The 14,686-nt window shown below is 41.7% G+C and overlaps 1 protein-coding gene across 1 annotated transcript; it reads left to right on the top strand.

The window, feature by feature from the left end:
• Nucleotides 1-1,921: 1,921 nt before the first annotated feature.
• Nucleotides 1,922-12,324, top strand: LOC121312695. The gene is made up of 8 exons (XM_041244386.1): nt 1,922-2,037; nt 2,956-3,282; nt 3,972-4,235; nt 6,689-7,027; nt 7,765-8,040; nt 8,457-8,564; nt 8,883-8,954; nt 11,143-12,324. Exons 1-8 carry the CDS (start codon nt 1,944-1,946, stop codon nt 11,187-11,189), a joined length of 1,527 nt encoding a protein of 508 aa, XP_041100320.1. The 5' UTR covers nt 1,922-1,943; the 3' UTR covers nt 11,190-12,324.
• The last annotated feature ends 2,362 nt before the right edge of the window (nt 12,325-14,686 follow it).

The raw sequence follows: 14,686 nt of genomic DNA, 5'->3' as shown, positions 1-14,686 counted from the left end.
AGGCTGATTTATAAACAATGAACCATGTGAAAGAAATGGCAAAGCAAGCATGTTTGAAGTGAGATCCAGCAATGCTTTGATTCCAGGTGGCTGCTGCAGGACGTGGTCCAGAATGCCGGGTGTGATGTTTGCACCGGTTCTGGTCTGCTTGCTAGACGATAGCCCAAGCTCAAATTACACACTACAATAGCCAACTGCATTATACCGAAAACGCTCAGGACGCACTGATTCTAACCAATGGGAAAGTAGCATTTCTCAAGTGTCAGAAAATCTATAAATCACACCAACACCTAGCCTCTGTAAGTCGTCTTGGATAAAGGTGTCTGCTAAATAAACAAATAATAATGATAATAATAATATCAACCCTCAGCAGAATATCTGTTCAGTGGTACTGAGGTCACAGTACAGGTTCAAGGCATTCCAAGTCTTGTTTTAAATACAGTCTGCAGATGGCCATACCTTCTAAATTATAACAGTAATAGCACTGAAAAACATTTTGGCTGAGTTTGGCTGTTCATATGGAAGTGATGCTGATTCAGTACTTGCTAGAGGTGTTGCTATCCACGAATATTGAGTTAAGCGTCTGTGATTGGCTCGCAATAACTGTAGGTTACAAGGTATATATTATGCTTACTGGCTCTGTGTAGTCAGAACATTGCTCAGTTTCCTAACACCTGCGTGTGTTGAGTGTGTTCTCAGGTTTGCAAGCCTTGAGTAACACACTTTGTTCGATTCAACCTTGTTTGTCTCACTGAGTCTCTTTCAGAAGTTGAGTGAAAAACTTCTACCACACGAGACAGTCTTACACTTTCTAGTGCAGTCCATTAAGAGAAGCCATCTTCCCAAAAATAGAAAACCTCAGCAAAACAATTCCCAAACCTGCCAGAACTTGAAAAACTCCCGTCCTCTTAGGAGAGGGAACAGCCTGAGGGACAGTGGGTGACACTGAGGCTCCTCACACAGGGAGCAGGAGGGAGGAAAACAAGAAGACATAAATAAAAAAATACATGTTATAGAAAAAATATATATATATTTATAATATATATATATATATATATATATATATATATATATATATATATTATTATTGTTGTTGTTGTGATTTGTTTGAAGTATACTGTGTTGTTTTTGTTTTATTTACATGTTTTAAATGTTAATTGTAACGATAGAATTTATCCATCGTTGCTTTGGCAATACTTGTAATAATTAGTCATGCCAATAAAGCACTTGAAATTGAATTGAAAGATTCGTGCTTTTGAGGAAATACAATTCATCAAGTCGGCCAGGGTGTCCTCGGCTCACAGCGCACCAGCAACCCCTGTAGACTGGCTGGGCGCCTGCGGGCTTCCCTGTAAACTGCTTGTCCTGCGAGGATGTAGCTCTGGGTGGCTGCTTGGAGGGCCTGCAGAGCGAAAAGAAGCGGTCGGCTGACAGCACACATTTCGGAGGACGTGTGTGTTCGTCTTCACCGCTCACGAGTCAGCACAGGGGTGGTAGCGGTGAGTTGGTCTTAAAAATACAAGTGGACATTTCAAATTGGGAGAAAAGCGTGGCAAAATCAATTACTAAAAAAAACAAAGAAAAAAGAAAGTGCTGTTAGGGTTTCCGTTAGACTGGTTACTGTTTTTTCTTGTTAATTGGAAAGTGTGTATGCAATTAATTAAATAATTCATAAAATCCTGTTCTATCAGATCCTGAAGTAAACACATTTATTGGACACTGCGTTGGCCCTGTTTGCACTGATAGAACATGAGATTGAATTTTACAGACGGGTTTCATGGTGTAGATGGAAACATTGCATTATACAAAACCCTAAAGTGCAGCCCCACACTGATGTTTTAGTAAACCATGAGCAGCCTTTGTGGTTTTCCTGTTTCCTAAAAAAAGACTGGCTATGATAAGCCTGCACTGGTCCTATGCTCACAACTTTCTTGAGGGCTGTCATGCCGCACTCACACACAGCTGCTTCTAACAGAATGGCTCACTGCTGCATTGGGATTCCTCTCATATTGCTCTACCTCCCTGCCTCAGCCTTCAGTAAGTAGGATTGTGTTCTTCGTATTCTGATAGAACATAGTGGACATGGTGCTGTAAGCTGTAGGGTTGTAGCAATACAGTCCTCTCACGATACGATACGTATCACAATATGCAGGTCGTGCTACCATATATATCATGATACATGGAATTGTTCTGTCTGACTGCTTGTATGATGCTTAATAAGATGAAAGGGTCATTTTGCTTTTGGTCTTGTATCACGATACAAATGATGCATACTTCTATTACGATACGATATATCCTGTAAAGAAAGCATCATGATTGATCGATACATGATGAATCATTACACCCCTAGTGAGATACAAGCTGAAATCCATTAGACAAGAGTGCTTGTATCTCACATAGCACCCAAACTATATTTCATATGCTGTATCGTTACAAAAGAATAATTTAACAGTATAGCTCATTTTAACGGGACATCATTCCCATCTGATACAACCTGTCAATGTGGTGTCAATGTGGCAGGTCTTTAGTAACACTTTGTTGGACAATAGTTTTATGTGCTAATACTTTACGATATAGTCATGGCTGCTGTTTTGATTGCAAAATAATTGTTTCCAGCTGGCACTGTGGAGAATTATGCATATGATACTATAAGCTCATTACATACTGCCATACAGAAATAACAAAGAAACATATAGATATACCATACATAGTTTTTTTTTTTTTCTGAAGCATTTAATTGAATATTGAAAAGACTGAAGGAATAGTGAATATGAAATAAACTGCCCTACACTGAATACTTGAGAACTTTTAAACTTAACACTAAACCTTGAGCTCTCAAAACACTTAACACAAGGCAGTGAAATGAGATGCAGCCTCATCACTGGAATTACAGTCTCTGAAATGAAGTCCAATTTAACATCTTCATGTTCACAATCCATACCTGTCCCACTTTAGCAGTGAAGATTAAAAATGTTTACTTCATCGACGAGGTGAAGGGTGTCAATCTGACTGTCCCTAAAGAGAGTGGGGGAACAAGATGGGTCTGGGAGTGGACCCCGCATCACGGCAGATCTGGGAGGGTGCAGATAGCACAAGTAAAGCTGGGAGACGCTGATTATTCCTGGAACTGGACTTCAGAGATAAACTGCAGCCACTTTGAAGCAGGTGCCCATGGAAACATGTTCATCAAACCTGTGTTTGAAAATGCAGGACTTTTTACTTTCAGACAAATCAAACCGAATGGCAAAGTCCTGGCAAAGTTTGAAGTGTATGCTTTTAAATGTAAGTATATTATACAGCTGACAACAGGGTAACATTTCTTGTAATGCTTTATTTTCACTTAATTTACATAGCTTAAGAGATATATAGATGAAGTCTTTAAACTTGTCTCTATACCTGTTATTGATCTGCTGTCATGATAAATAAACAGAGCCGTGTCCAGACAGATTACAAAATGAACTGTGAAAGTCACCTTGTTCCCTTAGTCCTTCACTTCATGTGCAGTTACTACTGTTTCAGGGACAGTGAGTTGCTTGATGTTTTGACAGTATGAGATATTGTGGTTTTACTGATAGGTTCATTGCATACAGACTTGAATTACAGCACTTGTAAGCTTTGTATTCTCATTTGAAGGAGTGGCTGAATATTAACAGGAAACATTGAAAAAGAAGGTTCACTCTCATTTAAATGTTGGATCCAGTAAATGGTTTAAACTGAGATCAACCAGCATATAGTTTTAGTCATATATTTTTCCCAGATGATGTGTTATATGTGGTAAAAAGTCCTATTGCTGTGTTTTATATCGTGTAGATGTCTGTGTATCAGGCAGTATTGTGTGCTGTACTTGTAGATTTGGTGCGACGAGGTTAAAAGCTCCCTTTTGCATTAAGAGGGTGTGCATGGTGACAGGTTGGCACCCAGCCGCCCTGTTAAATGACAATTACAATGTTGGATTGCTTGTTTCGTTGCAGTTTTTCCATTTTTCTGGGACCCAGTTAAAGTTGGGACAGATGTCACTCGGGTGTGCACGATTTCGAGAGTGAAGGAGTCTATGAAAGTCCAGTGGAAACACAATGAGGAGCCGACTCGCGCCACCCAGTTTAATTTCAATACCACCACCACATTCCTGATGATCCAGAACGTGCAGGAGCTCAGTGCAGGGCAATACTCGTGCAGCTTGCAAACAAACCAAACAGTCCTCTACAGCGTTTACAATACAATACGACTTGAAACAGGTGAGTGTCTTCATCACATATATACACTGCACACTTTACATGGGCTATGTTTACAATGCACAGTTGGCATCCCTTTGTAACATGACGACAGTTTCGATTTACCTGTATTTTTAAGCAGGTTTACAACAAACTTGTCTGAGGTGGGCGTCATTGTATTTTAATTGAGGTTAGGCTATGCTAAAATGGAAGAGTTTAATGAAAGTTCAAATGAAAATATATTTGGGGCATACAGTTAACCATGTAGCCAAGCAAAATAGCACAACTCTTTTAAAAATCCCAGGTAGCCTATCATTTGTGGTAGAGACACAATGAGTTTTTTTTAAGGGCAGTTGCTTCTTATCCTGCACACCATACAAATTTTCTAAAATTGGTACTTCTAGCATAGACCTAGACACTTGCATACAGTTACAGTTTTAAAAAAAAAAACATATTTCACAATGTTATACTTCTTAACTGTTAGATAACTCAGATATTTTTAATTGCATACCATAACATAGATTCACATTCCATATTCGGGTTTGGGTCATAGCGCTTTTTATCAGTGCTGCATTATAACAGAAGATAACGCATTTTAGGTTGCTAGAAGTCATTGTAAGCATAGCCATTGTATAGAGATTCATTACTGATTGGGCTGGGTTTTTCACTTCGGTGTCCGTCATAGATCTTCATTTACCAGTGATTGAAAAGGGACGTTTTTTGGTAGAGTAGTAAGAATGTTAAATAATGTTGTCTTAGTATAAACTATAGAGAATGAAGCCGGCTCAAGTTAGATCCAAGTTCGTTTTTTGAAAAACAAACAAACCAGTTTGTTTTTACTTTTTCAGTTTTTGAATAACTAGAAACAAAGGTGTTTTTTTTTTTTTTTTTTTTCAATTTTTGAATAACGAAACACGAAGTGGTTATTTTTTCGTTTTTCAGTTTCTGAATAAAGGAAAACAGTAGTTTATTTTCAGGTTTTTCTTTCAACTCTCAAATAATGGAAAAACAAACTGGTTACAAATTAAGTCACAAATCCCATTGGGGTGGGTAAGGTATTTAAGAACTCCACTTGTGACTGAGGGACCGGGAGAGACTGAGTGAGACAGAGCCTGGTGCACAACTATGTTTCTAGCTTGTTTTTAAATACTAACAATAAACACTTAGAATAATTGCAACTTATCTGCGGTGATTCTTGTTTCCGCCCCCACATTATCATCTCTTGACATGCTGTGAAAACTTGGCACAGAGTTGCCGGATATCGCTGGTTTGACAGCAACTGGAATGCACTTACCTGAATATAAAACACAGCAGCCTCGGTTGGGGTTGATGGCATTTATTATTATTATTATTATTATTATTATTATTATTATTATTATTATTATTATTATTATTATTAGTAGTAGTAGTCCTATTTTAAGGCCCATTTTAATGGGACTACCCTCTTTGGTCTTTGGACAGCTGGAAAGAAATTCAAATTAGCACCCTTAGGGGTCCTAAAAAGGATCGGCCTTAAACTAATTCAACAAAAACCGGTCAAAAAGACTGCAAATTAAATATTCAAAACAAAAGGGGAGGTGGTACAGAGCACGCCCCCTAGAGTCCACTGGTCGACAAACGATGCCATGTCGCCAGCAGACTCCACGTGGGCGTGCTCTAAATGAATCCGGGACCGGAGGAGGGCCCTGAACATGGCCCCGCAGTCAAAGAGACCTTCCCCGCTCATCTTCCGCTTCCTGGTCTTGTAAATGGCCAGTTTAGCAAGAGCCAGGAGCAGATTGACGAGGAGGTCTCTCTTTTTGCTGGAGCCACGAACAGGGTGCCCGAAAATGAGGAGGGTGGGTGAAAAGTGCAGCCAGAACTGCAGCAAGAGGTTCTTCAGCAGCAGGAAGAACGGCTGCAGCCTGGTGCATAAAAAAGAAATATGAGCCACCGACTCGGACTGACCGCAGAAAGGGCATGCAGCGTCCGAGTTGGTAAAGTGACGCAGGATCTCTCCTGAAGCGAGCGCTCCGTGCAGGACCCTCCATCCCAGGTCCCCAGCTCCCCTGGAGACCAGCGGGGAGTACAGGGCCTCCCACTGGGGACCGCCGCCCTCCGGTGGTCGGAGGGTCTCCCGCCAAGCGGTGTCTCGGTGGGAGACGAGGGCGGGGAAGTGGAGGGTGTGGAGCGTCATCGCGTACAGGGTCCTCCTTGACGCCGATGGCAAGGGGGTCGAGGAGAACTGCGAGATCCTGCTCAGGTTGTTCTCGAGGGGAGGCCGAGGGGGGGCTCGGGCCTTGGGTTCGATCAGCAGGACTGGACAAAATAAAGCATACACTATTAACATTACACACATGTCTTTTCCAACACTTAGGCAAATATGATGTCAGAGAGTGATAGAGAAAATACACACGTGGATATTAAACAAGTATCCGAGAACGTGCGAATATAGCATCGTTACGGCACGTTTTTACAAACATCCGTGTGCTTTTCAGCTGCCCAGCCTACGCACTACACCTTGTACAGGGAATCTGCAAACCAAAGCAAAGTGCAACTCTACTGCAACATGCGAACAAGTTACAGCACAGTGGAGTGGTCCTGGAAATCTCAGGGCTCCGACAGTGCCGCCCGCCGCATAGCGTCTGCCACCAGAAACCAACCCGCCGAAATCTCTCCGTCGACTCACTTCACTGGGAGAGTGGCACGGATGGACGGAGTTTCTAGACAGAGCTTTGCTCTTCACATCGCTCCCGTCACCTTTCAAGATGCTGGGATATTCTTCTGTGATGCTGATTCTCGAGAATATATGAGTATAACGCTTATAACATTGGAGGGTAAGATTTTGTCATACTTGTTCTTTCACGCTACTTACAGTATTCAGCATTATAGGAATTTAAATAATACCGAACATTTGGGGAAAGTTTTCCAGTAGACGCAATTTGATGTGCTTTTTTCCTTCACCACGGAGTTCTGCTTAGGTACTCATTGTTTTATGAAAATGCAGTTTCCTTCTGATTTCACATATTGATTCTGCTCTTGTGCACTTTTTAATGATGAAGCTCTGCAAAGTGTCTAAGATGTTTATTTATTTGCATTGCACCAGCATGGGTAAGTTGTGATGGTGAAATTAAAAAAAAAAAAAAAAAAAAAAAAAAAAAAAAAGCCCTATCAAAGCCTTGTAGGTGCTTTTCTAATATATTTTCACATTGTTCAGTGCTGGTTTATCTAGCCGACATAGAGTCCTGATCTTTGGTACCCGCACAGAACAAGCCACAGTGAACACAGGGACTCAATAAACAAGTGTATTTCATGTATCTAATTAACATACACCACTAAATGAATGAGATGCAGTCTCACACACACAGCTTTAGCTGCTCATAGTGCACATGTGCACATGTGGGCATCACCAGCGCCCCTATAGGTCATTTTGTTATTGCATCATGGTGTTCTTCATGGCTTGTTCTGTGGCAATCATAACATTCAGCACTGATAAACCACAGCATGTGTGGATATTCCTCAAGCCAAGCGATTTCATCCCAAACATATATGAGAATCTGGTTTTGTTCTTCAGTCTCAGTGGAGCCCTCTGGTGGACTGACTGTGGGCGAGGAGGTGAGCCTTACCTGCACTGTCTCAGAGGTCTATGAGAGCTTTCGGCTGGCGTGGCTGAAGGATTATGGCCGGACCATGCTGATTTCTAAACAGGAGACCCTGACCCCTTCAGGCACTGTCCGGAGCCTGACCCTGGTCATACCCAGTGTCCAAACCCATCATCGGAAATGGGCGTGTGCTGTGTTCCAGGGAAACATTCCCAGGGCCTTTTTACCACTCCGCCTGGAAGCCAAAGGTATTGAAGCATGTGTAAGAGTTGAATGTGCTGAGGTCAGGATTGAGGTGTGCTTGTTCACTGAGCTGTTGGGGGTAGCTCTCGTGACCAGACTGTCCCTCAAATTTGCTCTGCATTCCCTTGAAAAAAATTGCAGTTCTACTTAACAGTTCTGACTGCATAATCAAAATCTGCGTAGGCCCTTCAGAATGTTCTTTAAAACCCAGAGGAGTCTTTTCAGAAGCAGCTGTTGCCAGGAGAGTCAGGTAAGCATGGTCAGTAACGATCAAAGCAGAAACAGCCGTAGAAAGCCACGCAGAATGCACATCTTAAACAGGTATTAAGCAACAAATCATTTCCTTATTAAATATTAGGGGACTGTAAATACATAAAGTATGCCTTCAAGGCCTGCTGACTTGTGTTTGTTTGACTTGCAGAGAGACACATTTCTGTTGGCTTTCTTGGATCGGTGGTCTGTGCTGGGCTTTTCTTCCTGATTTCTGTAGCTGCATTGGTGTTTTTAATGCGAAGGAAATGCACACGGGGTATGTTTCAATAGACGTAGTACTGGTGCTTTATTAAACTGTATGGCACACATAATTGCCTGGGGTTACCTCTCTTATTACATCTAGTGTATGACACATTACATTACTGTCCTAGCAAAAACACTGAGCCCAAGTGTACTGCAAACCTTGTGGGTGACACTTGCACGCATGTATCCTAGTATTTGCATTGTGATATCAAAATAATGGTGGCGTTGTATCATCACAGCAGTGAAGAGAATGTCCTAGAAATGACCAGAGGGGTGTAAAATGAGCTTTAAGAGGAAAGGCTGCTCACGTATTACTGCTTTTTATTTACAGCACAGACTTGTCTGAGAAAAGAGCAAACATCCATCAGTACCGCTGAGAAGAACAACGGCAACAAGACAAGTGGTAAATATTTGAAGGATAGTATGTGGACTTGCATACATGTGAAACCAAATGATATTTGTGTGATGTGACCAAGCTTTGAAATATTCCAGTATTCATTGTACTAAAAAGCCATTACAACACCTGACCAACAGGGGGAGTGATTAGCAATTCTATATTACAGAAATAACACACACCCGTTTAATTTCAAACTATTCAATTGTACAGATACGTGTACACATTACGCATGGGGATTCATCTTTTTTTGTAATAAATACAATATATGCAAATATATAACAAAGTGCCTCATATTCTAAGCTGCAGCTTTTAAAAACTCTACAATGTACCTGGCAGCTTTGAATGTAAAAACTTGTCATGTCATGAAACTTGATATTAACGTTATTTAGCTTAGTTACTGAGAATGTCAGATTTTGTGGATATTTGGAGGGGTCTTTCTGTCTGTCTGTGTGTCTGACTGTGTGTGTCTGACTGTCTGTGTGTCGCCTGTTTGTCTGTTCATCCACCTGTCTGTCTGTCTGTCTGTCTGTGTGTCTGTCTGTGAGTGTCTGACTGTCTGTCTGTTCATCCACCTGTCTGTCTGTGTGTCTGACTGTGTGTGTGTGACTGTCTGTCTATTCATCCACCTGTCTGTCTGTGTCTGACTGTCTGTCTGTCTGTGTGTCTGTCTGTTCATCTTCTTGTCTGTCAGTGTGTCTGTCTGTTCATTCCCCTGTCTGTCTGTCTGTGTGTGTCTGTCTGTCTGTTCATCCCCCTGACTGTCTGTGTGTCTGTCTGTCTGTGTCTGTCTGTCTGTCTGTCTGTTCATCCCCCTGACTGTCTGTCTGTTCATCACCCTGACTCTGTCTGTGTGTCAGACTGTCTGTTCATCCACCTGACTGTCTGTCTGTGTGTCTGTCTGTTCATCCCTCTGTCTGTCTGTCTGTCTGTCTGTCTGTCTGTGTGTCTGACTGTCTGTTCATCCCCTTGTCTGTCTGCCTGTCTGTCTGTCTGTCTGTTCATCCCCGACTGTCTGTGTGTGTGTGTGTGTGTGTGTGTGTGTGTGTGTGTGTGTGTGTCTGTCTGTCCATCCACCTGTCTGTCTGTGTGTCTGTTCATCTTCTTGTTGTCTGTCTGTCTGTCTGTCTGTGTGTCTGTCTGTTCATCCCCCTGTCTGTCTGTGTGTGTCTGTCTGTCTGTTCATCCCCCTGTCTGTCTGCGTGTGTCTGTCTGTCTGTTCATCCCCCTGACTGTCTGTGTGTTTGTCTGTGTCTGTCTGTCTGTCTGTCTGTCTGTCTGTCTGTTCATCCCCCTGACTGTCTTTCTGTGTGTCTGTCTGTTCATCCCCTTGTCTGTCTGTCTGTTCATCCCCGACTGTCTGTGTGTGTCTGTCTGTTCATCCTCCTGACTGTCTGTCTGTCTGTCTGTCTGTGTGTGTCTGTCTGTCTGTTCATCCCACTGACTGTTTGTCTGTGTGTCTGTCTGTCTGTTCTGTCTGTTCATCCCCCTGACTGCCTGTCTGTTCATCCCCCTGACTGTCTGTCACACTTACAGTTTTGCCTGTATCTGCTGGGTTATAGAAAAGCTCAGTTCAGTCTCTTCCTTTGCTGTATAAATAGAATTGTACACACATGTCAAGCTTTGATATGGAAAAACTGCAAATGTCATGTCATAATCGAGTCTCGTTGAATAGCTGTTCTTCCATTTCAAGCTCAGTAGTGTGTGTTATCTTCTGTTTCTCTCATAGCTGTTGGCCCTTCACTCATCTTTAATGAGTCTGCTTTTGATGAGTCTGCTCTGGATTCTTGTTGACTTCTTTAAAGCCCTGTATAGTGTTGCCAGTCATTTCTTATTACACTTAATTAGTCAGGTTGCCAATCATTTCTCTGTTTACAAGGAATACCTCCTACAAAGCTCTCTTCAGAAGTCTCAAGGTGTTTGTTCATCATTTTGTAAAGTTAACATGATTCCTTTAAACAAATAGGAGTTCATTGAGAGTGGAGAGAATGCTTTGAAAACATGGCCCAGTGTGTGTTATTAATAAGATGAATGATATATAACACATTTGAGATCTGCGTAGGGAAATGAATTTCAAAACGTACTGGTATCACATTGCATCAAGAGTGAGTATGTCTGAAAAAGGGCTTTAACAACAGTGTAGAGTGTTGATATAACAACATAGTACCTAACCTCTCATTATTTCTCTAATATTTAGATCTGCACATTTACGACAATGTGGAAAATATCTATGAAAACTGTTGAGAAGACAGAACACACGATTTTGCATTGGACTGTTTATTTTATTTTTTTATTTGGTTGCTTAATAAATGTTTGTGTTTTTTTGCCGATTCTGTGAAGCGTAACATTATAGAATTGTAATAAAATAGAATTGTGACACAAGGGGTTTGTTCACTTGTGAGGCATGCAAGTATAGGATTGAATTACTGTGTTAACAGACAGCTGGACTCACCAGCCACAATGTATCAGTACAGACAGGAACTGACATTGCTTAGTTCAATACCAGGGAATGGCTGTGGCAAAGCAGCCATGTCAGAGTCCAGCAACAGCATGTTAGTTTCGGTTTGATTTCCTGGCTTTTAGATACTCTGTTTGTTTTTGATGAGTTGTGTAAATCGTGTGTAACTGATGGAGCCCGATTATTGAGTTTGCAATGCCAGGCTTGAAAACCTTTAACAAAATGTGATCTTGCTCAGCTCTAATATTTATATAATGCACACTCAAATAGCATCTTTAACCAATTCACCCAATAAGTGCCATTGTCTTCGTTTGAGAACAGGCCACTTTGTAGGTATTTTTTTTAGCATTTTCATTTTAATTCTCTCTTTAACTATATTGTTATGATAACTTACTCTAATTTTGTTAACTGCAAAAGTTAAGTCTAAATGTAATGTGAAGTAGGATTTTAGGTCAACCAAATGTTGAGAGTGCATAAGTACATATAAACAGTTGTTGACTTGTTGACAGTTGCAATAGAAACGGGGTTTAGCACTAGTTTAGCACTAACAGAAAGCCTAGCTTAACCACAGGCTGTCTGTATAGAGCAGAACAGGATGCTTTAACTAATCCCACAAACTGTCTAATTGACATCAACACAACTTCAGAGACAGAGAAGAATCTGCTAGGACAGCTCGGCCCTGCAGCCGGTGAAGAGCAGCCCTTTGCAGCAGAATGGTACCAATCAACGGATGGTAACTGGGACTTCACGCCTATGCGGCACAACTTATCCAATAATGGAAAGGAAATGGAAATATAATTGTAAAGAGGTATAAAAGGAGTTGTAACCTGTGGATCGGAGAGCTTACCTTTACTGAGAGCAGAGAAGTGAAATCTCCCGCGCTCGTTATTAAAGGCTTTCCTTCCTACTGAGACACGCACTGGTGTGACCTCTTTCCATTCCTACATCATAATGTATCAAATTACAACATTTCAAATACATTTTTATTTGGTATTTAATCTTGTAACTTGTCTTCTTCACAGAGTTTTTAAGCATCATTCCAGCTTTGCTGACTGTTTTCTTAGGTGAGTCTCCCAAATTCCAATGTATACGCAGGTTCTCTCTGGGAAGAGTACGAGCCTTTTCTGAAGAGTCAGTGACAGTGCAGTTGGCTTTGTTCCATCAAAGAAAACAATAAATCAAATTAGGCAGTTAGACATAGAGGAGGTGGTGCCTAAAGGGGTCTTTAAAAACAACACTGTTTAACTAGCTTCAGTTCACCTCAACTTGGATTCTTGGTAGATTACTTACAGCTTGTCTGGGGTATCTGCATCCCCAAATCACTGAATTGAGCAGTATTTGAAACAAACACTCTTTACAAAAGATGGCATCAAGCAGACCTTTGGCATGTCACCACCAGGCTGTTGAGATGGCCATCGTCACTCTCTGCACTCTAGAAGAGCCTTTACTGCAGTCGTTTTGGGACTACCTGCATACCAATTGCCACGACACCTTGAGATCTCCTCTCTGCCCCGTCATCCTCTCCGTGTCCACCTACTTCATCCTGTTTGCGCTCTATACAGTTCTGGATGTCTTAGCTCAGAGGTGGCATTGCATTAACAAGAACAGAATCCACCCAGAGAAGCTAGTAACCTGGAAGAAGATCTGGACCACATGGGTGTTTATGATGTTCGGTGTCTGGATCTCCATGGATGATCACTACGGCTATGACTTCCCTTGGTCCCTGCATAACCTCGTCCCATTCAGCCTGTGAGGAGGTGCTCTCAAACACGATTTGCACCATCAGAAGCTCACCACTAGCTTTGCACCTTTCTCTTCACACTGGGACCAGTTCAGATGCTTTTACTGCTTGATCAAAAAAGTGAGAATGAATCCCATTGGTCCATTAGATTTTAAACTTGATAATTATGATGTCATTTTTTAACATGGCGTTGTGTTTAACATGGTGTTATGTTTAACATGCTTTACTTTACATTGCTTCTCCATACTACCATGCTTGCAGTGGGCATTTAAGTTGACGTGTTTCAAATTTGCCATTAATTACCGTTTTAGTGTTAGTTGATTGATCTTATGTTTGCTGTTAAAAAGGAGAGGAAGGAGCCTACTGAAAGCCTACTTTGGAGATTTGCAATTTAGTTTTTCAACTTCAGAATTCAGCACTACATGGCAATGCCTAGAAGCTGGAATAATGGCAGGATGTGCCATTTCTCCACTGGCTTTTACCATGGCAATGGAAGTAATTATAAGGGCATTAAAATGGGTAGTGGGAGGAGAGAGCTTGGCTTCTGGAATGCGACTACCACCAATTCGAGCATACATGGATGACATGACAACAAAGACTATGATAGTAGCCTGCGCTAATCGGTTATTGGGCAAATTAACCAATAACATTGAATGGGCACATTTGCAATTCAAGCCTACCAGAGCATCTCTATAATTAAAGGTAAAGTAGTAGATAAAAGGTTCTACATTAATGGCGAGGCAATACCAACAGTGTCCGAGAAGCCAGTGAAAAGTCTAGGGAGATGGTATGACTAGGATCTAAAAGACACAGTTTGTGTGGGAGAATTTAGATAACAAGCAGTGGAAGGGTTGAAGATCATAGACAGTAGCGCTTTATCGGGCAAACTCAAACTGGTGCTTTCAGTTTGGTCTACTGACAAGACTGCTGTGTCCACAGACTGTGTATGAGGTTTCCTTGACAACAGTTGAGAAGCTGGAAGCTTTAATCAGTTCATAATTAAGGAAATGGCTGGGAGTTCCACGCTGCTTCAGCAGTGGGACTTTATGGTAAAGGAATACTGCAGCTACCAATCTCTGCTCTAACCGAGGAGTTTAAGTGCGCCAAAGTCCGACTGGAAATGACATTAGTAGATTCACGTGACAAATGCATAAGGGAGGCAACACCTGTGTTGAAAACTGGAAGAAAATGGATGGCAAAGAAAGCCGTGGAAGATGCTAAGGCTGTCCTTCGAATCAGAGATATTATGGGGCAAGTTCAGCATGGAAAAGAAGGTCTTGGTCTCAGTTCAGCTCCTCTTACATGGTACAAGGCAACCCCGGCACAACGGAGGAAGCTGGTAGTGAACGAGGTGCAAAAGCAGGAGGAGAGGATCAGGTGTGTAAAGGCAGTTTCCCAGGCCAAGCAGGGAGAATGGATGAGATGGGAGAGTGTGAAACAATGCAAGATCAGCTGGCAAGACCTATGGACAATGGAACAGATGAAAACAGATGCACTTTTCCGTAGGGCAAGGGTATATACTATTTCAAATTGGGGATGTGG

This window comes from Polyodon spathula, chromosome 1 (genome assembly GCF_017654505.1).
Source record: "Polyodon spathula isolate WHYD16114869_AA chromosome 1, ASM1765450v1, whole genome shotgun sequence".
Classification (NCBI taxonomy): Eukaryota; Metazoa; Chordata; class Actinopteri; order Acipenseriformes; family Polyodontidae; genus Polyodon; species Polyodon spathula.
This window is presented reverse-complemented; position numbering and strand designations above follow the sequence as displayed.